General features: G+C 45.3%; 1 protein-coding gene across 9 annotated transcripts in view; it reads right to left on the bottom strand.

Annotated features, from left to right (window-relative positions):
* Nucleotides 1-26,706, bottom strand: part of KCNQ2 (potassium voltage-gated channel subfamily Q member 2) — a 133,442-nt gene that overhangs the window by 51,067 nt on the left and 55,669 nt on the right. For 6 of the 9 annotated variants that reach the window (XM_034441282.3, XM_034441286.3, XM_034441288.3 and 3 more), the window contains exon 9: nt 7,652-7,681. The exons of the other annotated variants lie outside the window; for them this stretch is intronic. In XM_034441282.3, coding sequence (XP_034297173.2) covers nt 7,652-7,681 — 30 coding nt within the window. The remainder of the gene's footprint in view (nt 1-7,651; nt 7,682-26,706) is intronic. 9 annotated transcript variants of the gene reach the window in all.

Genomic DNA, 26,706 nt, shown 5'->3' with positions numbered 1-26,706 from the left:
ATGCTATATATATATAGTACTATATACTACATATAGCCTCAACTTTTTAAAAGTAAGAAATTGAGTCTATATGTTATTTTTTTTCTACCGTGCTAAAGAGAATCCAAGTGCTTTGCTTTCTTTTTCCTCTTTTCCTCTACACCTTCTCTTCTTCCTTTTTTCCTACCCTACTTTTCCACTATTTTCATTTTTCTTCGTATTTTATAGCAATAGCAATAGCATTTAGGCTTATATACCACTTCGCAGTGTTTCACAGCCCTCTCTAAGTGGTTTACATAATTATTTGGTTTTCTTGTTTTCCTCCTCTAAATCTAGGTATGTCTTATAGCCCAGTACATCTTATAGTCCGAAAAATACAGTAATTTGTGATCCCAATCCAGTTCAATGAAATGCTGGACCCCTGCAAAATCACTCTCGTTCTGTCCAGACTGCCTGATCTCCAGCATTTTCTGCCATAGTATGATACTGCGTAAGACCCCTATCTCAAATCTGCTTTCCACCCCCTGGGGGGATCACAGCCCACAGTTTGAAAACTCCTGGCCTAGGCTGAATTTCCTTGCAAGAACTCCTTTTTCAGCATGTCCAGGAACCGATTCGTGCTTCGGATTTGGGATACAATGTGAACATCATTTGCTGACAATTATTCATTCCTTACCTTGAAATTCATCAGCAAGACCGAATGGCTCGTTTGAATGCGCCCCTCAAAAACCAATCAACGAATTGCCCCCCAAAATTTGTCTTAAATGAATTAACCCCGACAATACCAGTTTGTTGCAAAAAAAGCAATGTGACGCATATATGAGCCACATCTTCATTACCACATAACCTTAAAGAGAATTCTTATAACTTTCTTCACTTTGTCTCCACTCTTGAGACTTTATTCCCATTCCTTCCAGAAGTTGTAATTTTGTTAGATGTACCATATTTTTGAATAAAAAAACTGGGCACAAAGAATCATACAATCACCAGAATAAAACACAGTACATGCAGCTGAATATGGAAATTTTAAGAAATTTCACCCAGTTTGTAGGCTTTATTTGAGGCCCCGAACATGGAGATTTTTTTTTCTCTGTTACTATCAAGACAATCTGACTTCTTTTTGAAAGCTAAGACTACACGGTCTGGGCTGCAAAACCTCAAATGACCACTAGATGGTGACAATGAGACAATGTGGTCCTTTACTGCCACCTAATGATAGCCTGTATTTTGGCAGTCCAGATCCAGAAACCTTAATTGAAGTATATAAAACAAAGTATTAGACAGTGCTCACTCCCAGTAACGAAAGACACACTGTGAGTTGTTACTGGAAGCACACACAACAATCAGGCAAAGCCAACATTGCTGGTCATGCCTCAATGCAATCAGTTACAAAAGAAGCACAACATAAGTGTCACAAACAAGATACACTCTCACAAGTACACACATGCACACACTGCAAAAAGATATTGGGTATCGGTTGTGATGAAGCCGTTGTAAAAGAAAAAGTGAGAGTGAGGAAGGTCAGCAAAGGTCAAAGAGAGCGGTTCGGTCATTTATCCAAAGCTGGAAAAAAAAAACTGTATCTTTCTCTGCAGGTAGTCCTCGACTTACGACCACAATTAAGGCCAAAATTTCCCTTCCTAAGCAAGACAGTCAAATGAGTTTTCCTTCATTTTGCAACCTTTCTTGCGACTGTTCTAATGTGAATCACTGCAGTTGTTCAGGTAGTAACACAGTCGTTAAGCGAACCTGGCTTCCCCCTTAACTTTGCTTATCAGAAGGTCGCAAAAGGTGATCACGTGATCCCGGGACATTGCAACCGTCATAAATACATGCCAGTTGCCAAGTGTCCAAATTTTGATCACGTGACCATGGAGTTTCTCTAACGATCGTAAGTTTGAAAATGTTTCACAAGCAGTGGTGGGATTCAGCTGGTTTGCACCGGTTCAGGCAAACCACTTGTTAAATTACCCACCCACCCTGTTATCAAAGTGGATCCTGGGCGCTGCGCTGCTATGGAGAAACGGGCAACGGCGTGGCCAGGGGAAGGAGAAGGCCACTTTCCCTCCTCTCTCCCCTACCCACCCTGCAGGGTCTCCACAGAACTTTGGGCTTTTCCCAACTTGGCCACTCAGTTTCCCCCAAAAAGGAGCCTAAAGCCTGGCAGTTGAAGCTACCAACACGAGGGGGACTGTTATAGCCTATAAACAAGGCCTACTTACCTGAAGCAACCTGTGGTTATTACCAGGGGTGGGCTTCAAAAATTTTAGCAAGGGGTTCTCTGCCCGGTTGCTGGATGGGCGTGGCCATGGTGGGTGTGGCCTAGTCGGCCTCCTGCACCATGGCGGGGAGGGGTATTTTCACCCTCCCCAGGCTCCAGAGGCTTTCCTTGAGCCTCAGGAAGGGCAAAAACAGCCTCCCAAGGCTCCAGAGGCCGTCTGGAGGCCGGAAATGGGTTTTTGCCCTCTCCAAGCCTCCGTGCATGGGAGGCTTGGAGAGGGCCCTGTACTTACCTGCATCCCAAACGGGCCACGTGGGGACTGCTGGGAGGAGAGGGGCAGGGTGGGCAGGGCCAGCCAGGAGTGGGATTTGGGGGTTCTCTGAACTGCACAGAATCTTAGCTAGAGGTTCTCCCGAAACCCTGCAAACCCCCAGCAGCCCTGGTTATTACTATTATTTTGACATGTGAAGTAATGGCTTTTGTTAACTATCAGACTCTTGGTGCTCTCTGAGATGGATGGTCTTGTGACAGACATTTCATTACCAGACTAGGTAACATCATCAGTGCTGCTTACCTAGACTGGTAATGAAACATCTGCCAGAAAACCATCCAGCTCAGAGACTCCAAAGACCTCACAGTTCAACCCTGAGCTACTCATAATTTCTTCTATTGGCCTTAACTATAATTTCAATATAAAAGAGGCATAATACAATTACTGGTTAAAACTGAGCTTAACAGCCTTGCCAATAGGCAGTTCGATCTTTTGATGGCCATGTGTCATTGGTTCACTTCTAAATGCAGGTAGTCCTCGACTTACAACGGTTCATTTAGTGACCGTTCGAAGTTACAACAGCACTGGAAAAAGTGACTTATGACTGTTTTTCACAGTTACAACCCTTGTAGCATCCCTATGGTTACCTGATCAAAATTCAGACACTTGGCAAATGGATCACATTTATGACTGTTGCTGTGGCCCAAGGTCATGTGATCAACTTTTGCAGCCTTCTGACAAGCAAAGTCAATGGGGAAGCCAGATTCACTTAACAACCTGGCTACCAATTTATGAACTGCAGTGATTCACTTAACAACTTTTTAATTTGTTCAGCCAAATTATTTAATTCGTTTTAATCTATTTTAAATTTTGTATGTATATGTTTTATTGTATGGCTGTTCACCGCCCTGAGTCCTTCGGGAGTAGGGCAGTATACAAATTCAATAAAATAAATAAATAAATAAACTGTGACAAGGTAAGTCGTAAAGTGGGGTAAAATTCACTTAACAAATATCTCACTTAACAACAGAAGCGTTGGGCTCAATTCTGGTCGTGAATCAAGGACTACCTGTATAGTAAGGCAGACCTATTGTAATTGAACAAGACAACTTCCATTCTATTGTCTGGTTACAGGTGTCTTCAAACTTCAACAATTTAAGATCTGTGGACATCAACTCCCAGGATTCCTCAAGCAGCCATGTTGGCTGAGGAATTCTGGGAGTTGAAGTCCACAAGTCTATAAGTTGCCAAGTTTGCAGACTCCTGGGCTGGAACATTTAACCCAGGGGTGAAATGCTACCGGTTCGAACCGGTTAAGCCGAACCGGTAGCGATGGTGGTGCGTGGTTTGGAGAATTGGTAGCGGCGGCTCCACCCACCTGCCCGGACATCGTTACTTCCTGGTTTTAACCAGGAAATAACCTGTTTTTGACCTTTGGCGCATGCACGGAAGGCTTTGTGCATGTGCAGAGGGTCCAAGTGCACATGTGATGCGTGTGAGTGAAGCCAGCGCGCACGCACGGAGCGTGCACTTCCGAACCGATAGGGAAGGTAAGTAGATTTCACCCCTGATTTAACCCCAGGTTTTTTTTACACATGGCAACCTTAAGGATTCCCAGCCAACATGCTGGGAGTTGAACTCCACACATCTTAAACTTTCCAGATTTTTTTTTTTTAAAAAAAAGCACTGATTCAACCCAGGGACAATATCTTAAAAAGGACATCTGGTCAAAAGCCACAATGACGTCAAAATGACATCTTCCCTATTATGGCATCTTCACACCAATTATACTAAAAGCCTGATTTGCATTATTTTATGTCCGGAGTCATACGGCTTTCCCTGCTGCTTTCAAATACAATCGTTTTGGTTGAGATAATATGCTGGTGTTTCTCAGAGGCCAGGCTGTAAATTCTGGTTTACTGTTGTATAAGCATCATGGCTGGGGAATTCAGGGAGGTGAAGTCCACCATATATATCTCAAAGCTGCTGAAGTTGAGAAACATTGCACTAGCGCCCTGAATTTAGCTGTCAAACCTCAGCTCCATTTTTAGCCCAGCTTAGCATTCATACAAACCAATATATCAGAAAGTATAGTTTGATGAGTTTTCTATTTCAGGAACATAGCGCGTGGCGGGGGCAGGGAGAGTGCTCAAAAGCTATTTAGCTCCATTTGGTTTTGAACAGGGGTTTCAAACTCAAGGCCTACGGGCCACATCCAGCCTGCAGGATGCTTAGATCTGGCCGTCGGAGCCACTCTGGAAACAGCAAAGGACCAGCCTGTGGTACCTCTGCCAGCGAAAACGGAGCTCAGGAGGGCTGTGCATGGTCCTCCCGAGCTCCGTTTTCGCTGGCACAGGGCTGCAGGCCGTGCCCCCCCCCTCAAGGTCAAACACAGACAGTGTGTGTGCATGTTCTTGTAGGTGCAGATGGCTCAGCAGTTAAAGATGCTGAGCTTATCTGCTGGAAAGCTGACAGCCTGGGTTCGAGACCCGAGCACTGCGCGACGGGGTGAATTCCCGTTCCTTGCTCCAGCTCCTTGTCCACCTAGCAGTTTTGAAAGCATGCAAAATGCAAGTAGATTAATAGGTACCATTTCAGTGGGAAGGTAACAGCGTTCCTTGCGCCTCGGCATATATACGGGAAATCTAGATCGATGGCTTAGAACAATTAATCAGTGGAACAACTTTACTCCAGAAGTTGTAAATGCTCCAACGCTGGAAGTTTTTAAGAAGAGATTAGATAACCATTTGTCTGAAGTGGTGTAGGGTTTCCTGCCTAAGCAGGGGGTTGGACTAGAAGACCTCCAAGGTCCCTTCCAACTCTGTTATTCTATTCTATTCTACTAGTGTGCAAGTCCTACGTTCAGTTAAAAGGTCTCCACTCACAAATACTGCACTTCCTGACCTCTTAACAAGTAATTGCAAACAAATAATTATATCATTTGCATAATATATGACAGATCCCTGTCTCATTCCATCCCTCAGATGGGATGGGGAATTATTGTTGTCTTCCCAATAAATATATAGCACAGAGAGAGAGAGAGAGAGACAACTGGAGTGGATGGAGCAAGTGTACAACTGTAATGGCATGTGGGAAGGACCTTGGAAGACAGGAGGAAAGCTGCAGCTAGGACAACGGTGGATAAGAGGCAGCTGAGCCTGCAGAGGCAATGGGGACATGGAAATATGTCATAAGAAACCCTCCCTAGTTTCTTGGGCAGTACAGGTGGGGGAGAAGGTACTTTCAGAGTTGCAAAATTCTGTTAATGCAACTTCGCAGTATAGTAGAGCTAATACCTCTGGGTGATCTGGGCACATCACAAGGCTGACCCACTCAGTACAAAGTGGTTTAATATGCTAAGAGTGCATCCCACCAGACATTTAACCTAGTTACTTAATTAACTACTTTTCTAAGCGTTCTAAATACATTTCAACTGCCCAGTCAAACTCTTGTATGCCACAGAAGAATTAACAGGTTAAAAATAATTAAACTTTGGTGGGGTCCTTGGTGTTCTCTGAACTTGATTATTTTGTCACAGAAATTTTATTACCCAACTAGGTAACATCATCAGTGCTAGAAGGGAGTGGGATTTGTTTGCTGCTTATATACAAGTGGCTTGTCTTTGTTGGTGTGGGTGCTCCTGGTAGTTCCTCTATTAGACTGACAGGACACTTGTACATAAACAGAAAACAAATCCCACTTCCTTCTAGCACTGATGTTGTTACCTAGTTGGGTAATGAAATGTCTGCATGAAAACCACCAGCTCAGAGAGCATCAAGGATCCCACAGTTCAACCCTAAACTACAAATATTCCCTTCTGTTGGTATTAAGCTTAGGGCGGTGGCCACACAATTAACATCTAGTTAAGCCAGGGTGGGCTTCAAAAATTTTAGCAAAGAGTTCTCTGCCCAGTTGCTGGGTGGGCGTGGCCATGGTGGGTATGGCCTAGTCAGCCTCCTGCACCACAGCAAGAGAGGGGGCCTTTTTGTCCTCCCCAGGCTCCGGAGGCTTTCCTCGAGCCGCTGGGAGTGCAAAAACGGCCTCCCCAGACTCCGGAGGCCCTCTGAACTTCCGGTGGGCCCATTTTTCGCCCTCCCCAAGCCTCCACGCACACCTGCACTTACCTGGATCCAAAACGGGCCACGTGGGGACTCTTGGGAGGGGCGGAGTGGGCGGGGCCAGGAGTGGGATTTGGGGGTTCTCCGAACTGCACAGAATCTTAGCTAGAGGTTCTCCCGAACCCCTGTGAACCCCCAGCAGCCGACTCCTGAGTTAAACATGTTGATGTAACGACAGTGAGTACACAGAGGAAGGAAACAAGACTTAAAGATCATGGATGGTGGTGGGAATAAAAAGGAAACGTGCAGTGGGGTAGAAAAGCCATCAGCTGAGAAAATATGGGAGACAATGAAGAGGGTTGTAGGAAGCACAGTTGTCTAAAGCAGGGGTCTCCAAAGTTGGCAACTTTAATACTTGCGAACTTCAACTCCCAGAATTCCTCATGCTGGCTGGGGAACTCTGAGAGTTGAAGTCCACAAGTCTTAAAATTGCCAAGTTTGGAGACCCCTAATCTAGACTGAAAATAATTTGGTTGCTAACGGAGCAACCACAATATCTGGTTGCAATATCTGTGTTTACATTGTGCCAGTGCCAGGCTAAATGGCGAAAATCAAGCATTCTTCTAATTTAGGGGGAAAAAACAATGACCAGGAATAGCTGAATAAATTGAAGATAATTCAAATATTTGCTGGGTTAAGCCAACTGAATTTCACCACGGTACTCACCTGCTGTCTTCTACAGTAGCTTGAAAATATCTTTGCTTCATCTGTGGGTCAGAGGATGAGGTCAAAAAAATCAAGATGGCTTCCACAATGGCGTGATTGAAGCTTCCATCTTGATTTTTTTTTAACCATACCCTTCAGATACTTCTGCGGTCACAATGCCCAGCACAATTTGATATACATGTAAAAAAAATACACAACCCTTGGTTTGATGGTCTACACGAGGTGATTTTTGCCTTATTTTGTAGAGAAGGTTTGTCATTTAGGGAATCCCGTTTTTGCACGTAATACAGAAAAGGGGAGTGCGTTTCATTCCAAAACAGACTGGAAAAACAACGACAACGACAACGAGAGCCACAACGTGATACACACAGACACCCATTCACATGCACTGCATACCTGGAGGGACCATAGGTTTGTGGTTGTGAGCTTTCAAGTATTTTCAAAGAAGGAGAAGAAAAAAGGGGAGGAGGGAAAAAGAATAAAGAATATTTTGAGGTGAAATAGGGGGGACGGGGGGGAAAACAGAACAAGGAAAATTAGCATAGAAGCCAAGTCGATCCCATTGAGTAGGCAAACTTCACACATGAATCAGTCGATGAGTGTCAACGTGCCTTAAAGATTTGACAGACAGGTTATAAATATTTTGAATAAATTGATCAGCCATGACAAGTGCAAATTTGTGGTTCCAAAAATCTGAACCATAAATGATCACTTCTTCAGAGTCATAATTTCGAACCCAACTCAAAGAGTATTAAAATGTGTTACTGGATATACTAGGGGTGACGTGATAGCTGTGTTCCAATATTTGAGGGGATGTCACAAAAAAGAAGGGGTCAACCTATTCTCCAAAGCACCTGAAGGCAGGACAAGAAACAAGAGAGGGAAACTAATCAAGGAGAGAAGCAACCTAGAACTAAGGAGAAATTTCCTGACAGTGAAAACAATTGATCCATGGAACAGCTTGCCACCAGAGGTTATGGGTGCTCCAACACTGGAGGTTTTTAAGAAGGAAGTGGACAGCCACTTGTCTGATACAGGGTTTTCTGTTTGAGCACGAGATTGGACTAGAAGACCTCCTTCTAACTCTGTTATTCTATTGTGTAGATAGTCCGCGACTTACAACCATGATTGGGACCAGAATTTCTGTCCCTAAGCAAAACAGTAGCAATAGCACTTGGACGTTTATACCGCTTCATAATGCTTTTACAGCCCTCTCTAAGCGGCTTACAGAGTCGGCATGTTGCCACCCCAACAATCTGGGTCCTCATTTTACCCACGTCGGAAGGATGGAAGGCTGAGTCGACCTTCAGCTGGTCAGGATCGAACTCCTGGAGTAAGCAGTGAGTCAGCCCGCAGTTCTGCATTCTAATCACTCCGCCACCACTGCTCTTCCAAAAATGGGGTGTTAAATAAATCATGCCCAATTTTATGACTTGTTTGCCATGGTTATTCAGAGAATCACTGCAATGAATTGAAGTGAATCTGGCTTCCTCCATTTTAATCATATGACCATGGGAGATGCTGCAATAGTTTTAAGTGTGAGGACCAGTTGTAACCAATTGTATCCTCAGTTGTTACCAACTGTTAACTTCAGTCGCTAAATGAATGGTTGTAGGTCAAGGATTAGCTGTATGGAGGACACGGTTCAAGGTTTTTTATTTATTTCTTAATTTTCTATTGTTTGCATTTATTAGTGCTTAATAAACATCATGTTGTCTGGGTATTTGATTTGCTTAACAATACAGAATTACATTCTTAATCTGCAACCCTTTTTTTCCAACCACTGGTAAAATAAATTCCATGTTTGATAATATTCTGTGTCTTCTTTCTGTTTAATTTTCAATGTAAGTCTATCTATTTCTGCACAATCTAGTATCTTCCTAATTATCTCTTCATCTGGCGGTGTTTCTTCAGTTTTCCAATATTGTGCGAATATAATCCTCGCTGAAGGTTCAAGCTTTTTAAACACCTACTGTATATATTGGGGAATGCTCTAACCAGGGATAGGTTCTACTTACCTTTACCACCAGTTCGCAACGGGATCGAACGCACCAAGCTTCTGCACATGCACAGATCGCCTATGATGACATCCGGGGTGATGGGCGGAGCCTCCCGCCGGTTTTACTACCGGTTCTCACGAACCGGTCCGAACCGGGGGCAACCCACCACTGGCCCTAGCCCTCAATGTCCTATTCAGTTTTCCGCAAAAATGGTTTTTTTCCCCAGTATCTTCCTCCTGCTCTTTTCATATCTATCTGTCAGTGAGACAGGGCTAAACATAGCTAGTTATTTTATTCCAGGAATAAGCCATGGAAAATAGATGAGGCCTAGTTACTCTATGAGACGGTGTGCAGAATTTACACTCATGACTTCAAATCCACCACACCTTGTCCTCCCCGAGAAGACTTGGTGTTCTCATTCCACCCACAATCTATATAACTGATGACAAATACATTCTCACTTTCCTTGCTCTTTTATTCAGATAAATCTACCGCGTCAGGCCGACCTCTTTTGGCCTCCAAGTCCCGCTAACTCCCACCTCAAATCAGTCACAAAATCCATGCTGGATGGCTGACACGTCTCTACACTCATCTCAAGATTTTAGAAACCTCTGACAACAGGACCGTAAAAATACAAGCCGAGCAAACCAACCTTCAATTATTCAAGGTGGAAATCCAACCATGTCTCCTAACCAAAAGATTGCTTACCTATGTTGAAGGCAGGACAAGAAGCAATGGATAGAAACTAATCACGGAGAGAAGCAACTTGGAACTAAGGAGAAACTTCCTGAGGAGGTTAGGAGCAGGAGGTTAGACTAGACGACCTTCAAGGTCCCTTGCAACTCTGTTATTTTGTGGTTGGTTGGTTGGTTGGTTGGTTGGTTGGTTGGTTGGTTGGTTGGTTATTTATTTATTTATTTATTTATTTATTTATTTATTTATTTATTTATTTATTTATTTATTTATTTATTTATTGGTTTGATTTATATGCCGCCCTTCTCCGGAGACTCAGGATTGGCTGGCCCCACCCCACCCCGCCCTGCCCCTCCCAGGAGTCTCCACACAGGCGTGGAGGCTCTGGGAGGGTGAAAAACAGGCCTCTCAGATTTCAGAAGTCTGGAAACGGGTCCATTTCTGGCCACCGGACTGCCTCAGGAGCCTGGGGGAGGCCGTTTTCACCCTCCCAAAGCTCGAGGACAGCCTCCGGAGCTTGGGGAGGGCAAAATGCCCCCACACCCACCCACCATGGTGCAGGAGGCCACGTAGGCCACGCCCACCCAACAACCGGACAGAGAACCAGTTGCTAAAATTTTTGAATCCCACCCCTGGCTGTGAGTCATCATTGATGGGTCTTGTGATAAGGAGATTGCATCAGATGGGGGAGTCACTGGGAGGTGAACTGCTGGTGGGGGGGTTGCATGGGTTGGTTGAGGGTCGGTGCTACCCTCTGGTTGGCTTTGCGGTTGATTTGGATTCTGTGGGGTTCATAGGCTGGTTGTAGGCCAATGTGTCTGTTGATGGAATTTCTTGTGGTGTGCCAGGTTTCGATGAATGCATGAGCGTAGCGGGTGGCAGTGTGGCCGATGAATTTTGTGTTGCTCCCATCAAACTGGTGCTGTTTGGTGTCACTATATGGTTTAATCTGCAAAAGCCGGCCAATTTATCAACACTAATCACTGACAGGTGAACATGTCTGCAGGTTAGAAACTGGTATGCTATAGTATGGTTTAGGTAGAACTCAAATCAATCCTGAAAATGAACCAACTATCAAGACAGAATAACTGTCTTGAACTGCAGAACTTGTTAGATAGAGTCCAATGTTCAAGTCTGACAAGATCCTTCTGGATCTTGAGCCTATCTTCCAAAGTGTTAGCAATTTTCCCCAACTTGGTGTCACCTGCAAATTTGATGAGTTCCCCTTCTAACCCCTTATGTAGATGAAGATGAAGCCCATGGACCTTCTGCCGATCTCCAGGCTGAAGGGTAGACAGGAGGATAGCAAGAAATATAAAGGTTGAGAAGACTTCATGATTTCTTTATTAGCCTCTCTGGACTAGAGCTAGGGGTCTCCAAATTTGGCAACCTTATTGTCAGGTTTCGAGGTCGTCTCAAATAAATTGCATTTCAAACAGTCTTTGAAGGAAAACTCCTATTTATTAAGCACGACATTCTAAAATCCGACTCCATCGAAGTCAACACTGACTTCCAGACCCAAAACCCTCCCTTTCCGTTCCCCACTCCCCTGCACTCATTGTCCATCTTCCAAGTCATTCCACCCCTAATCTAACGCTCCAGCTCAAAGGAATTTCCCCCCTCCCATCCAGGGCCGGATTTAGATGAAAAGAGGCCCTAGGCTATTCCACTTATGAGGCCCTTTCACCTATAGTGAAAGTGTAATTTTAATTTTGCTAACAATTTGAATGTAGGCCCCTCTTGATCCTGAGGCCCTAGGCTGAAGCCTAGTTAGCCTATAGGAAAATCCGGCCCTGCTCCCATCCCATCTCCTAGGGAATATTATCTCCAGGGAAAATAAGTAGGTGAAGAGTCAAACGTCCCTTTCCAGATGCCTCCACTTCTTCTTCTTATGTCAGCACTAGAGTAAATGCAGCTTGAAGTGCTGACATCTATGCTGGCTGAGGAATTCTGGGAGTTGAAGTCCACAAGCCTTCAAGTTGCCAAGTTTGGAAACCCCTGGATTAGAGGAAGCATCAGTTGAGTATTAGATTTTCTCCCATCCAAGACTTCACAGCTGATGCTGGGTGAGGACTTCCATATCTCCAGAGGTGGTATTCAGCCGGTTCGTACAGGTTTGGGTGAACCAGTAGCAGAGATCGCGGGTGCTGCCCTGGCACTTTGCAATCCTATTTAGCCACATTTTTAAGGCTGGGCGCATACACGGAAGGCGCACACGCAAGCAAAGCACATGCGCGGAAGGGCGGGCACATGTGCAGAAGGTGCACGCAAGTGAAAAGAGCGTGCACACATGCAACGAACCAGTGGTAGAAATAAGTGAACTCAACCGCTGCATATCTCCCATTCAAACTGAAGTGGAGGAAGATACCATCACAGTATCACTGATCCCTGCCTCTGAACCAGTGTATGTGTCAACTTGCAAAGCTTTTAAGTTGCCATGAGCAGGAGGGAGGGAGAACTGATAGAGCTGATTGATTTCCCTAACTGAAGCTACATTCCATACATGCTTTCTTACCGCAATCAGTAGGAGGTTGCTGGATTTCACAGCCAGCCAAAGTGATTAATTGGAGAATGTGATTTATGACATGGCCAGAGAGGAGGGGAGAGACAGGGTCATAGGGGAACGTAAATCTACGTGGGATTAGTTCTAACTGCATCCGAATATTGCCGAAATGGTGCTCCTAATAAATGACTGTATTTCTTTTGAAGTTTGGCTCATGGCTCAAGAATTAATTAGGGCATCTTTCGGAAACTTCACAGTATGATCTCTTCCAGAGGGTTCCCCAGAGGGCAGAAAACCACCCCTTCACTACATTTGCTGAAGTCTAATATGAGGGTTCAGTCATGAACCTTCTGTTTTAACTGCCGCAGTGTAAAAAAGATGTTGCGATTCCAGAAAGAGTGCAGAGAAGGGCAACAAAGGTGATTAGGGGACTGGAGGCTAAGACATAGGAAGAACGGTTGCAGGAATTGGGGATGACTAATCTAGTGAAAAGAAGGACATGGGGTGGGAAATGATAGCAGCGTTTCAATATCTGACGGCCTGCCACAAAGTGTGTTGGGGGGTGGGGGGTTCGACCTATTCTCCAAAGCATCTGAAGGCAGGACAAGAAGCAACGGATGGAAACTGATCAAAGAGAGAAGCAGCCTAGATGTCAGCATTCTGATGCTGCCATAAAAAGACGAGGCTTGACTTTTCACCTACTTATTTTCTCTGTAGATAATATCCCCTAGGAGATGGGACGGGAGGGGGGAACATTCCTGTGGGGTGAGATCAGAAGCTGGGGAGACTGACTTGGAAGATGGCCAATGAGAAGATGAGAATTGGGGAACGGAAAGGGAAGGGTTTGGGGGTCAGAAGGTTAGTATCGGCTACGACGAAGTCAGGGTTAGATCTGTCATACTCAATAAATGGAATATTTCAGCAAAGATTAATTGTTTGGGAATGCAATTTATTTGAGATGACATCGAAACCTGACACTAGAACTAAGAAAATGTATTCTCACAGTTAGAGCAGTTAACCAGTAGAAGTGCTTGACTCCAGCAGTTGTGGGTGCTCCAACACTGGAAGTTTTTAAGAAGAGATTGGACAACCATTTGCTCAGAATGGTATAGGTCAGTGATGGTTAACCTTTTCAGCACCGAGTACCGAAACACCGCCAAAGCACCAGAACCCGGAAGAGAGCAGCTGGCTGGTGTGCATGCACGCTGGACCAGCTGTCCGGCACACATGCGCATGACAGAACCTGGAAGAGCAGCTGGCAACGGCGCGCATGCCCACAGAGAGGGCTCTGCAAGCCACGCCATCATGGGTATAGGTCCGTGATGGCGAACCTATGGCACGCGTGCCACAGGTGGCACATGGAGCCATATCGGTGGGCACACAAGCTCAGCTCCATTTTCGGCCCTTCTGGGCCCACCGGAAGTAGGGAAACAGGCTGTTTCTGGCCTTCGGAGGGCCTGGGGTGGGAAGGCCCATTTTTCGCTCTCCCCAGGCTGCTAGAAAGGCTCTGGAGCCTGGGGAGAGTGAAAAACAGGCCTTCCGGTCCCACCAGAAGACAGCAAATGGGCTGTTTCCGAACTCCGGAGGGCCTCCGACGGGGTGGGAAAGGACGTTTTCACCCACCCCAGACTCCTAGAAAGCCTCTGGAGCCTGGGGAGGGCGAAAAATGGACCTACCAGGCCCACTGTGCCATCATGTGCCAAAAGTGGAGGGAGCACGGAGGGAGGGGGGCGGGGCACATAGAATTATGGGTGTGGGCATGTGTGCATGCTCTCCCCGCACTCCCCCCGGCAAAAAGGTTAGCCATCACTGGTATAGGTTCTCCTCAGGTGTAGGATTCAAATCCGGCGCTACTGGTTCGCTATGGGTAGCGCGCGGGCACGCTGCCACCACTACTGGTTCGCTGCCTCCACTACCCACCGCCGCCACTACCGGATCGCCCAAACTGGGGCGAACCGGGAGCAATTCACCACTGCTTCTCCTGCCCGAGCAGGGGTTGGATTAGAAGACTTCCAAGGTTCCTCCCAATTCCATTATTCTGTTTATTCTATGCTGTTAGCTCTCTCTTACGAAACGGCTCAACCTCAACCCATAAAATTCACCAGAAGAACAGGAGAATGAATTTAAGGCACTGCTAAGATACAGGAGCCATTTGCACTTTTCCAGTTGGCAGAAGGTAAATCGATTATTCCACATCACTTCACAGCTGCATCTGTGAGATTTTTTACCAAGCTAAAATGAACAGAGGAGCCAGACCGAGGAGGCTCAGGAGAAACGCAGCTGACAGCACAGGACACGCAGGCAGCCTATCCCTTGAGATGCTTTAATGAGTTGATATTTTTTATCCCACCTTTATTACGTGAGCAGTAATTGAAGGCGGTGAACATACATAACACTCCTTCCTCCTTCTGTTTTCCCCGCAACAACAATCCTTTGAGGTGGGTTGAACCGAGGGAGAGCGACTGGCGCAAAGTCACCCAGCTTTCACGCTTAAGGGGGGACTAGAACTCACCATCTTCTGGTGATTGAACCAGGGGGTTCTGACAGGTTCGGGATCCAGCAGGTTCTGACAGGTTCTGGAGAACCGGTAGCAGAAATGTTGAGTAGTTTGGAGAACCGGTAGTGGAAATTTTGAGTAGTTCAGAGAACCGGCAAATACCACTTCTTGCTGGCCCCAAAGTGGGGTGGGAACGGAGATTTTGCAATATCCTTCCCCCAGGAGTGGGGTTAATTGGGATTTTGCAGTATCCTTCCCCTGCCACATCCACCAAGCCACGCCTACCAAGATGCATCACGCCCACCAAGCCACGCCCATAGAACCGGTAGTAAAAAAATTTGAATTTCACCACTGGATTGGACCAAAGTCACTCAGCTTGCTTTCATGCCTAAAGCGGGACTAGAACTCACTGTCCCCTGGTGATTGGTCCAAAACCACCCAGTTTTCACGCCTAAGATGGGACTAAAACTCACCATCTTCTGGTGATTGGACCAAAGTTACCCAGCTTGCTTTCATGCCTAAGGCGGGACTAGAACTCACCGTCTCCTGGTGATTGGTCCAAAGCCACCAGTTTTCACGCCTAAAATGGGACTAGAACTCACCATCTTCTGGTGATTGGACCAAAGTCACCTAGCTTGCTTTCATGCCTAAGGTGGAACTGGAACTCACCATCTCCTGGTGATTGCCCAAAGTCTCCCAGCTCGCTTTCACACCTAAGGCAGAATTAAAACTCGTTGTCTTCTTGTCACCGAGACAGCTTTCACGCCTAAGTTGGAACTAGGTGAGTTCTAGTTCCACCTTAAGTGTGAAAGCTGTCTGGGTGACAAGAAGACAACCGTCTCCTGGCTTCCAGCCTGGTGCCTTAATCACTATACAGGTAGTCCTCGACCTCAATGTTAAGCCCAATTTTTTTGTTGTTAAGCAAAACATTTGTTAAGTGAGTTTTGCTCCATTTTATGACCATTCTTGCCCCAGTTGTTAAATGAATCACTTCAATAGTTAAGTTAGTAATGCGGTTGTTGAGTGAATCAGGTTTTCCCATTGATTTTGCTTCTCAGAAGGTCACAAAAGGTGATCCCATGATCCCGGGACAGTGCAATGGTCATAAATATGAGTCAGTTGCCAAGCATCTGAATTTTGATCACTTGAACATGGGGATGCTGCAATGGTCGTAAGTGTGAGAAACGCTCATAAGTCACTTCTCTCGGTGCCGTAGTAATTTTGAACGGTCACTAAACGAACTGTTGTAAGTCGAGGACTACCTGTACCATTGATATTACTGCACTAAACGGAGTTGGGTTCAGCAGCTCCGTCTCTAGAATTCTAATTCTGAACCTACACAACGTGTTTTTTCTTTAAATCAAGAAGTCACGCAGGGGTGGGCTTCAAAAATTTTAGCAAGGGGTTCCCTGCCCGGTTGCTGGGTGGGCGGGGCCATGGTGGGCGGGGCCTAATCGGCCTCCTGCACCAAGGCAGGGGTGCGTTTTTGTCCTCCCCGGGCTCCAGAGGCTTTCCTTGAGCCTCTGGGAGGGCGAAAATGGCCTCCCCAGGCTCCGGAGGCCCTCTGGAGGGCCTTTCCAAACTCCCAGTAGGCCTGTTTTTCACCCTCCTCAAGCCTCAATACGCACCCTGCACTTGCCTGCATCCAAAATGGGCCGCGGCGGGACTCTTGGGGGGCGGGGCAGGCTGGGCCAGCCAGGAGTGGGATTTGGGGGTTCTCCGAACTGCACAGAATCTTACCTAGAGGTTCTCCCGAACCCTTACGAACCCTCAGCAGCCCACCCCTGAAGTCGCTTCTCCAAAAATTGAACCAACCCCTGCAGTCATGTAGTGCATGATTTCATCACGATGAATTCCCTTTTTCTCTCTTTTTTTTTTTGTAATAAAAAAAAGAGGATTTTTCTCTTTAGTGATTAAAGGTAATTAGCCCGAGAGCCGTTCTGCAAAGACAGCTTTGCTCTCTTCAAATACCAGAGCTAGAAACTTTAAAAAGATGCCCAGTTTCCTTGGTTAGAGCACACAGAGGCAGATTATAACCGCATATATTATGGAGATTTTATTTACCTTAATCGCGCGGCTCCTTAACAGTTCCGCGGTGACTTATTCAAGGAAGCTGCAAAATTGCTTAACGTGCATCCTAAGTGGATTGCTTGGTAATGGTGAAAACTCCGCCTGTGATTAAAAATATGCTCTCCAGGGGTTGACAAACATTAATTAATCTTCTCCCTGCTCACATTAAGCTTTATTAAACCTAATTACAAGGAGGAAAACCAAATCCATAAAATCTGGCTGGTGTTGAAATAATGACGCCATGGCACAATGGGGGTGTTTCTGGAGACAACTTCTGCGGAAGCTTCCCCCTGGCCTACAGGTAGTCCTTGATTTAAAACAGTTCGTTTAGTGTCCGTTCAAAGTTACAACAGCAGTGAAATATGTGACTTATAACCGTTTTTCACCATTACGACCTTTGCAGCATCCCCATGAATCACGTGATTCAGATGCTTGGCAACTGGTTCGTATTTATGACCATTGCTGTGTCCTAAGGTCATGCGATCCCCTTTTGCGACCTTCTCACTAACAAAATCAATGGGGAAGCCGGGTTCACTTAATAATTGGGTGACTAATTTATGAACCACAGTGATTCACTTTAACAACTGTGGCAAGAAAAGTCCTAAAATGGGGGAAAACTCACTTAACAAATGTCTCACTTATCAACAGAATGTCTCTGCTTGAGAAGGGGGTTGGACTAGAAGACCTCTAAGGCAGGGGTGAAATCCAAAAATTTTTCCTACCGGTTCTGTGGGCGTGGCTTGGTGGGTGTGGCACGGGAAGGATATTGCAAAATCTCCAATCCCACCCCACTCCAGGGGAAGGATACTGCAAAATCTCCATTCCCTCTCCACTCCTGGGGGAAGGATACTGCAAAATCTCCATTCCCTCCCCACTCCAGGGGAAGGATATTGCAAAAAACGGGGCTGGTGGCTCAGCAGACTGATAGCATTGTGATTAACACCAGCTGTCTGCAAGTACTGTTAAGTTCGAATCTCACCAGGCTCAAGGTCGACTCAGCCTCCCATCCTTTCTAAGGTAGGTAAATTGAGGACCCAGTTTGTGGGGGGCAATAAGCTGACTTTGTATAAATATACAAAAGTATGAAGGCTATTGCTTAACGCATTGTAAGCCGCCCTGAGTCTCCGGAGAAGGGCGGCATATAAATCAAATTTTTTTTAAAAAAAATCTCCATTCCCTCCCCAATCCAGGGGAAGGATATTGCAAAATCTCCATTCCCTCCCCACTCCTGGGCCAGCCAGGGGTGGTATTTGCCGGTTCTCCGAATTACTCAAAATTTCCGCTACTGGTTCTCCAGAACCTGTTAGAACCTGCTGGATTTCACCCCTGCTGTAAGATCTCTTCCAGCTCCATTATTCTATTATTCTCATGTCATGTTCTTGGCTGGGATATTATGGCTCTTTCAAGTTGTTGGGTTCTTTTTTTAATTAAGGAGCAAGACTCCTGTTGAATATTAAGAGGAATATCTTGCTGGTAGGAGCAGCTGTTCAGTGAGACAATCCACCTAAAACTGTAGGAATTTGATGACCACTTATCAATGGTGGTTTACGGGATTCTTGAACTGAATTGGGGATCGACTTAATGGCAAAGTCATACATTCTATGATTGCCTAGTCCAGCCAAATATATCACCTGGTGGCCTCCCATTCAAACAACTAGCTAAATAGGAGCCAACACTCTGCTGTGGCAGCCAAAAAAGCCAATGCAATCCTAAATTGCATTAACAGAGGGATACAATCAAGATCAAGGGAGGTATTAATACCACTCTATAAAGCTTTAGTAAGGCCACACCTAGAGTACTGCATCCAGTTTTGGTCACCACACTACAAAAAAGATGTTGAGACTCTAGAAAAAGTGCAGAGAAGAGCAACCAGGATGATTAGGGGACTGGAGGCTAAAACATACAATGAACGGTTACATGAACTGGACATGGCTAGTCTAGTAAAGAGAAGGACCGGGGAGACATGAGAGCAGTCTTCCAATATTTGAGGGGCTGCCACAGAGAGGAGAGGGTCAAGCTGTTTTCCAAAGCACCCAAAGGCCAGATAAGGAATAATGGACGGAAACTGATCAAGAAGAGATTCTAGAAATAAGGAGAAATTTTCTGACAGTGAGAACAATCAACCAATGGAACAGAAGTTGCCTTCAGAAGTTGTGGGAGCTTCATCACTGGAGGCTTTCAAGAAGAACTTGGACTGCCATTTGTCAGAGATGGTGTAGAGTCTCCTGCTTGGGTGGGGGGGTTGGACTAGATGACCTACAAGGTCCTTTCCAACTCTGTTAATCTATTAAACATGACCCAGAACAAATTTACCCATATTCTGGAATTTGAAAACACTCTCCAAGCTTTTGAACGCAAACTACCTCCATCCAGTCTCATCTAACAGTTGGCCAAGATTTGCCTACCCAGTTTGTACATTTTTATTTATTAAATTTATACGCTGCTCATCTCGCTATCCAAAAGTCTTCTCCGCCACCACAACCCAAAAGGCAAATGAGAGAAGCAGAGCCCCTGTGGAAATGCAGCATTTTCTCCCGGAAGTGAAGTTGATCACAATAATTGTGTTACTGAGGACTTCTGAAGGAGATTAAAAATTCACCACCCCAATCAATTATTCAAAGGACAGAGCTCAGCTTAGCTTAGATGCCCGAGAAGCTCTGTAAAAATAGATCAAGGGGTTGTTTCCTGCTCATTGTGCGCAAAGTGATTATATCAATGCTTCCAAAATACACTCGGCATATCCAGAGTGCCGAAGCGAGCAAAACAGATTAAACAAGGCCAGGAGAAAAACAGCGATCCGTGATTATCTGATAAACTCTAAGTGAACCATGGTTCCCTGGCCTTCACTGAACTGCTTCGTCTTGTATACACTCATCCCGAAGGACAGAAATAATAATTTGGGCTTCATCCAGGATTCCTGATCTGGTTTGGTTTTGTTTTGTTTAAAAAAAGGAGACAAGACTATTTGGCTCTTACTGAGAAGAATCCTATGGTGCTTTAGGTGCAAAGACAGCCACTTCGGTGTTAGTGGTTAAGAAACCAAGCAAAAAAAACTAGGAGTCTGTGAGTTCTAGTTTTACCTGAGGCATGAAAGCCAATTGGGTGACTTTGGGCCAATCACCAGGAGAAGATGGTGAGTTCTAGTCAGAGGTGGTATTCAGCCGGTTCGGACAGGTTCGTGTGAACCGGTAGCGGAAATTTTGAGTAGTTCAAAGAACCGGCAAATACCACCTCTAATTGGCCTCACCCCCGCTCACCTGGCCGCCGCTCACCCTGCCTGCCCACTTGCCACTCGCCCCACCCGCCCGCTCACCCCACCCCGCCCCATCCTGACCCCCCTATATATCTTGCCTTCGCCATGTGGCCCAGCTAATCTCCACACCTCGCCTCCGTGCCTCACCCACTTTACTCACCAAAGGTAAGCATGCCACCCGCTCGCTCTTCGCCTCAGGTTGGGGCCCAGGGATGCCCCATTCCCCAGCTCCGGCCTTGCCCCGGAGCCTCCACCCAGTCGCCGTTCACTTCGTCCAGGTCAGGGAATGCGCCATTCCCCGGCGCACATTTTCGGCGAACCGGTGGTGTCATTATTTGAATCTCACCACTAGTTCTAGTCCTGCTTTAGGCATGAATGCCAGTTGGGTGACTTTGGGCCAATCACTAGGAGAGTGTGAATTCTAGTTCTGCCTTAGGAATAAAACCCAGTTGGGTGACTGTGGGCCAGTCACTCTCTCAGCCCAATCTTTTCCTACAAGAACCTCCATCATAGCAAGGCATAGCAACACCAACTCTGTTTTGTGCGCATATTCATAATACAGTCAGTCCTCGACTTACAGCAATTCATTTAGTGACCATTCAAAGTTACAACGGCACTGAAAAGGTGACTTATGACTGTTTTTCACACTTGCAGCCATTGCAGCATCCCCATGGTCACGTGATCAAAATTCAGGTGTTTGACAACTGACCCATATTTATGACGGTTGCAGTATCCCGGGGTCACTTTTGCGACCTTCTGACAATCAAAGTCAATGGGGAAGCCGGATTCACTTAACAGCCGTGTTACTAAATTAACAACTGCAGTGCTTCACTTAACAACTGTGTCCAGAAAAGTCGTATCAATTCACTTAACAACTGTCTCGCTTCGCAACAGAAATTTTGGGCTCGGTTGCGACCATAAGTCGAGGACTACCTGCATTTTCCTGCTGCTCACTTTCACGCCCTCTGAACCAAACTTCTAAAGCGTATTTTTTTTAAATGAGAACTGACAGAGAAAACCACAAGATCAGTGGTGAAATGTAAAATTTGTTACTACCGCTTCTGTGGGCGTGGCTTGGTGGGGGGGGATAATATGACTGAGTGGGCGTGGCCAACTTTTTTTTTTTTTACTTTTTACTTTTAAAACCATTTTTTCTACAACCTCTTCGGCTGAAGAGGTTGTAAAAAAAATGCTTTTAAAGCCTCTGACGATCCCAGCTGACTTGCCCGATCAGCAGAGGCTTTTTTTCCTTTTAAAAACATTTTTTCTATAACCTGAAGAGGTTGTAGAAAAAATGCTTTTAAAAGCCTCTGATGATCCCAGCTGAGATGCGCAATCATCAGAGGCTTTTTTTTTTACTTTTAAAAGCATTTTTTCGGCCAAAGAGGTTGTAGAAAAAATGCTTTTAAAAATAAAAATAAAGCCTCTGATGATTGCGCGACTCAGCTGGGCAATGTGGGGGGGGCAGGGATTTTTGCTACCGGTTCTCCGAACCTCCCGCCTCCATCGCTACCAGATCGAGCGATCCGGTCCGAACCGGGAGCATTTCACCCCTGCACAAGACATTATTATCTCTGCTCAGCCTTACAAAACCCCAACTAAGACCCTATTTGTTTGTTTGTTTGTTCATTTAACTTTCTTAGAGGCACCTTCTGCTATTTTCAGATTGAAACAGTCACCAGGAATGGTTCTATGTTAATAAAAACCACCGATCTGGAAACCCGACTGATTTTGTTTTGCTCAGCATCCAAGAAAACATCTCAAATCTTCTAAACTTCAGATTCCATATTGAGTCATCTGCTGACAAATTACACAGCTTGTTTCTGAATAAGAAGGATTCTGGAATATCTCCAGATGGGTCTCTTGGTGGGGATTTCCCATAATTTGTGTACCCTGGATGACCATTTCTTGCTAACCAAGAAACACGCAAAGGCTGTGTTATAATTTAGGAAACCAGGCACATTTGAATAACCCATTCCTCAGTCCCTCTTATTGCCAAAATGGAATTCTTATTGCCAAAAGTATCCAGATTCATTTCATCATTGCTGTTTTTCTTATTTGAAAAAAAAAGGCAGATATTCTATGCCTTTTGTTTGCTCGTTTCGATTGCAATTCTGAGTTTTAAGTCTTATCTGGTAAAGCACTCGTGGAAAAAAAAATCTAGGTTATTGTTCAAGGTATAGAATTGCATTATTTGAATGCACATAAATTATTGCTTAAGGTTTTACAAGAATTCATTTATTTGTGTGTGGCATTTTGGTTTACAATAAAAGATCTTACATCGTCTAATCTCCAACTCAAAATACAGAAAACAACAAATATCTAAAACACAAAATAGAAATACAGCAGCAACCCCAGTTTGGAAGATGAGTAATAAAGCTGATTTAGCTGAGAAAGGAGATAAGCTTGAGAGCTGGGAATAGCTTATTTCCTCTTTTATTCTGTTTATTAGCCTGAAACCCTGAAAATAAACTATATCAATGTATATAGGTAGTTCTCGGCTTATGGCCACAAAAGAGCCCAACATTTCTGTTGCTAAGTGGGACAGTTATTAAGTGAATGTTGCCCCATTTTACAACCTTCTGACAAGCGAAGCCAGTAGGGAAACCAGATTCACTTAACAACCATGTTACTAATTTAACAATTGAGTGATTCACTTAACAAAAGTGGCAAGAAAAGTCGTAAAATGGGACAAAACTCATATAACAAAGGTGCCGCCGCTTCGGCTCGTCCCCCCCGCTACACTTTTGCACTTTTTTTACACTTTCTTTTTTACAGTGCTTTTCAACCCGTCGAATGCATACCCACATGCCAGGTGCCGAAATACCACTTGTGATACGCCTACCACAGGTTGAAAAGCACTGTTCTAGTCCAACCACCTGCTCAAGCACGAAACCCTATAACCGTGATGGCGTATCTATGGCACGCGTGCTACAGATGGAACACGGAGCCATATTGGTGGGCACGCGAGCGTTGCCCTAGCTCAGCTCCAGCAGGCATGCGCCTGCTGGCCAGCTGATTTTTCGGGCCTTCTGGGCCCACCGGAAGTCGGCAAATGGGTTGTTTCCGGCCTCTGAAGGGTCTCCGGGGGTGGTGGGGAAGGCTGTTTTCACCCTCCCCGGGCTCCTAGAAAGCCTCTGGAGCCTGGGGAGGGCGAAAAATGGGCCTACCGGGCCCACCGGGCCATCACATGCCAAAAGCGGGGGGACCATGGGGGGGGTCATGCATGTATGCACGAGGGGGCAGGGCGCATAGAATTATGGTTGTGGGCAAGCACGCGCGCGACCACCCCGCACTCCGCCCGCTTTTGGCACACGATGGCAAAAAGGTTAGCCATCACTGCCCTATAACATTTCAGACATATGGTTGTCCAGTCTCTTCTTAAAAACCTCCAGTGAAGAAGCACCCACAACTTCCAGAGGCAAGTTGTTCCACTGGTTAATTGTCCTCACTAAGGAAGTTTCTTCCTTAGTTCTAGGTTGGATCTATCCTTGATTAGTTTCCATCCATTGTTTCTTGGCCTGCCTTAAGGTACTTTGAAGAACAGGTTGACCCCCTCTTTTCTGTGACAGCCCCTCAAATATTGTAACACTATCATGTCTCCCCTAGCCCTTCTTTGCATTGAAATAGACGTACTCAATTCCTACAACCATTCTTCATATGTTTTAGCCTCCAGTTCCCTAATCCAGGCCATGGCCTATTTGGAACTAGGCCTCACAAGCAGTGGGCTGCCACACAGGTGTATGCATGAGTCACATGAGTGGAGTGGGGTGCACACCTGTAGGCGCATGTACCCACCTGCCACTCATGTGGCCTGTTTCCCCTTTCTCACCCTCAGCCAATCCACCAAGCCTCAAAGGTTGGAGACCCCTGCCCTAATCATCTTTGTTGCTCTTCTCTGCACTCTTTCTAGAGCCTCAATATCTTTTTTTTTTTTACATTATGACGACCTAAACTTGCAATATTCCAAGTGTGGCCTTACCAAGGGATTATAAAGTAGTATTAACACTTCACGTGATCTTGATTTTATCCCTCTGTTTATGCAGCCTAGAACTGTGTTGGCTTTTTTGGCACACAGCTGGCTCATATTTAAATGGTTGTTCAGCAGGACTCCATGATCCATCTCACAGTTACTGCTATGGAGCCCTAGACCATCTATTCTATTCCTAAGCATTTGTGTTTTGACATCATGCACAAATATGAAATCTTTCTAAGCTTGTCAGCTTGGATGTGCCACTTCTCAGGAGCTGAAGAAAGATTACTTTGGATTCCTAGCAGAGTTGGAAGGGACTCTGGAGGTCTTCTAATCCAATCCCCTGATGTCCCTCTCTTTTAGATTACAATATGGTTGCCTTCCAAATTTAAGAAAACTTTTTCAGTTGCAGCACTCAGCTCCACACACATAAGGAAAAGAAGATATTGGTTTTATTCTTTAAAGTTGGAATGTGGTGCATTTTTCACTGATTTGTTTTTATTACATGTCGATGCTGCCTTTCTTCCGGGATCCAAGCAGCCTCCAAATTTATCCCCAAAACAACAAACTTGTTTTGAGGGTTAGGCTGAAATGAAGGGATTCCCCATGGGGCTTCCATAGAAGCACATGGATGGAAGGTACCACAGAGGTCTTCTAGTCTAACCCTCTCCTGGCTTGTGCTTCATCTGTGTTCTTCCAGGGTAACCAGATCCTTCCCATAATAGCCAGGTACCACCTATTCTGTACTCTTTTCTCTGTTTTTTCTGACCTAAGGATGAAACTGAAGTCTTCATACTCATAGTCCAACATAAACCAATGAACCTCCCTCTTCCCATTTTTCCCATAACAACAACCCTGTGAGGTGGATTGGTCTGAGTGAGAGTGACTGGCCCCAAATCACCCAAACAGATTTCATGCCTATCTAAGGCAGGACTAGAAATCACAGTCTTCTGGTGATTGGGCCCAACGTCACCCAGTCAGTTTTCATGCCTAAAATGAGACTAGAACTTACCGTCACCTGGTGATTGGCTCAAACTCACCCAAGGCTTTCACGACTAAGGCGGGACTAGAATTTACCATCTCCTGGTAATTGGCCCAAGGTGGAACTAGAAATTATCATCCCTTGATGATTGGTCCAAAGCCACCCAGTCGGCTTTCATGCCTAAGAGTGGACTAGAACTCACTCTCACCTGGTTTCTAAACCAGCACCTTAACCACTACATCAAACTTGCTCTCTAATAAGTGTTGTGATGTTGTTCATTTTATTTCATTGTTACTTTTTGGGAGTTTTTCTAATTTTTTCTAATTTCTATTTTTTTTTCAAGTATCTAGTTTTTTCTAATCTTCCTAATTTGGCCTCCCATCGAATACTAATCAGACCTGAAATTGCTTAGCTCCTACATACAAACAGCCAGATTCTGCCCCTTTCTCATTCCACAAAAGAAATAATTTACAAATATCCAATATCACCAACTCAATCAAGTACAACCATTTCTACAGTCGGCTAAGTTTTCATAATGTAGAGGAGTCATTCAACCTGATTTATATCTATGGCTGCTTTCCCTAATCTTGTTCTCTTCGCAGAATGTCTCTTCCCAAAATTCCTCCTCAGCAAAATCCAAGGAATTCTGGGAATTGCAGTTCCAACATATCTGGAAGACAGTTACTAGAGAAGGCTGCCTCATGCTGTGATCACCCTTCTGCCTGGAGATTATTTTCACAAAGAATTGGAAACCATGTTCTCCATATGTTCTGATCCCCATTAAATTTCTTGTTAGCAACTGAAATTATTTAGTTATTCTAGCCAGTGTTTCTAAACCTTAGCGACTTTCAGATGAGCGGATGTCAACTCCCAGAATTCTCAGCATGGCTGGCTGGGGAATTCTGGGAGTTGAAGTCCACCCATCTTAAACTTTCTTCAGAAACAGAACTCTAGGCCAGTGATGGCACTGAGTGCCAAAGGGAGCATGCTTATCCGGGCCGCAACCCAAAAGAGGAGCTGCTCAGAGTACATACGTGCTGGCCAAATGAACTTCTGGTTTCTGGCATGCACATCCATGCCAGCCAGCTAGTTTTCCGGGTTTTGGCACGCATGCATGCATGACAATCATCTGGATGGCGTGCATGATCACGCAGGAAAATGGAAGACCAGCTCTTCAAGTTTCCAGCACTGCTGCACGCACGAAGGCCAGCTAATCATCGTGCGCGCATGCGTGCCAGAAACCCGAAAGAGGAACAGGCGAGGCCATGCATGCCAGGCAACATGGCTCCATGTGCCACTTTGGGCATGCGTGCCATAGGCTCACCATCACGGTTTTAGGCTGTCCAAGGAAGGAATCTACATTTACAGACAGGATGTTCCACAATTCATTTTCCACATCATGGACAAAAAAACAGCACAGGTCAAAATGCTAGATGATATAGGGAGAGAAAAGTCATGGGGGGAAAAAAACTGGAAAAAG

This window comes from Pantherophis guttatus, chromosome 3 (genome assembly GCF_059756535.1).
Source record: "Pantherophis guttatus breed Tessera chromosome 3, ASM5975653v1, whole genome shotgun sequence".
NCBI classification, from domain to species: Eukaryota; Metazoa; Chordata; class Lepidosauria; order Squamata; family Colubridae; genus Pantherophis; species Pantherophis guttatus.
The sequence above is the reverse complement of the archived record's forward strand: the minus strand, read 5'-3'. Positions and strand labels throughout refer to the sequence as shown.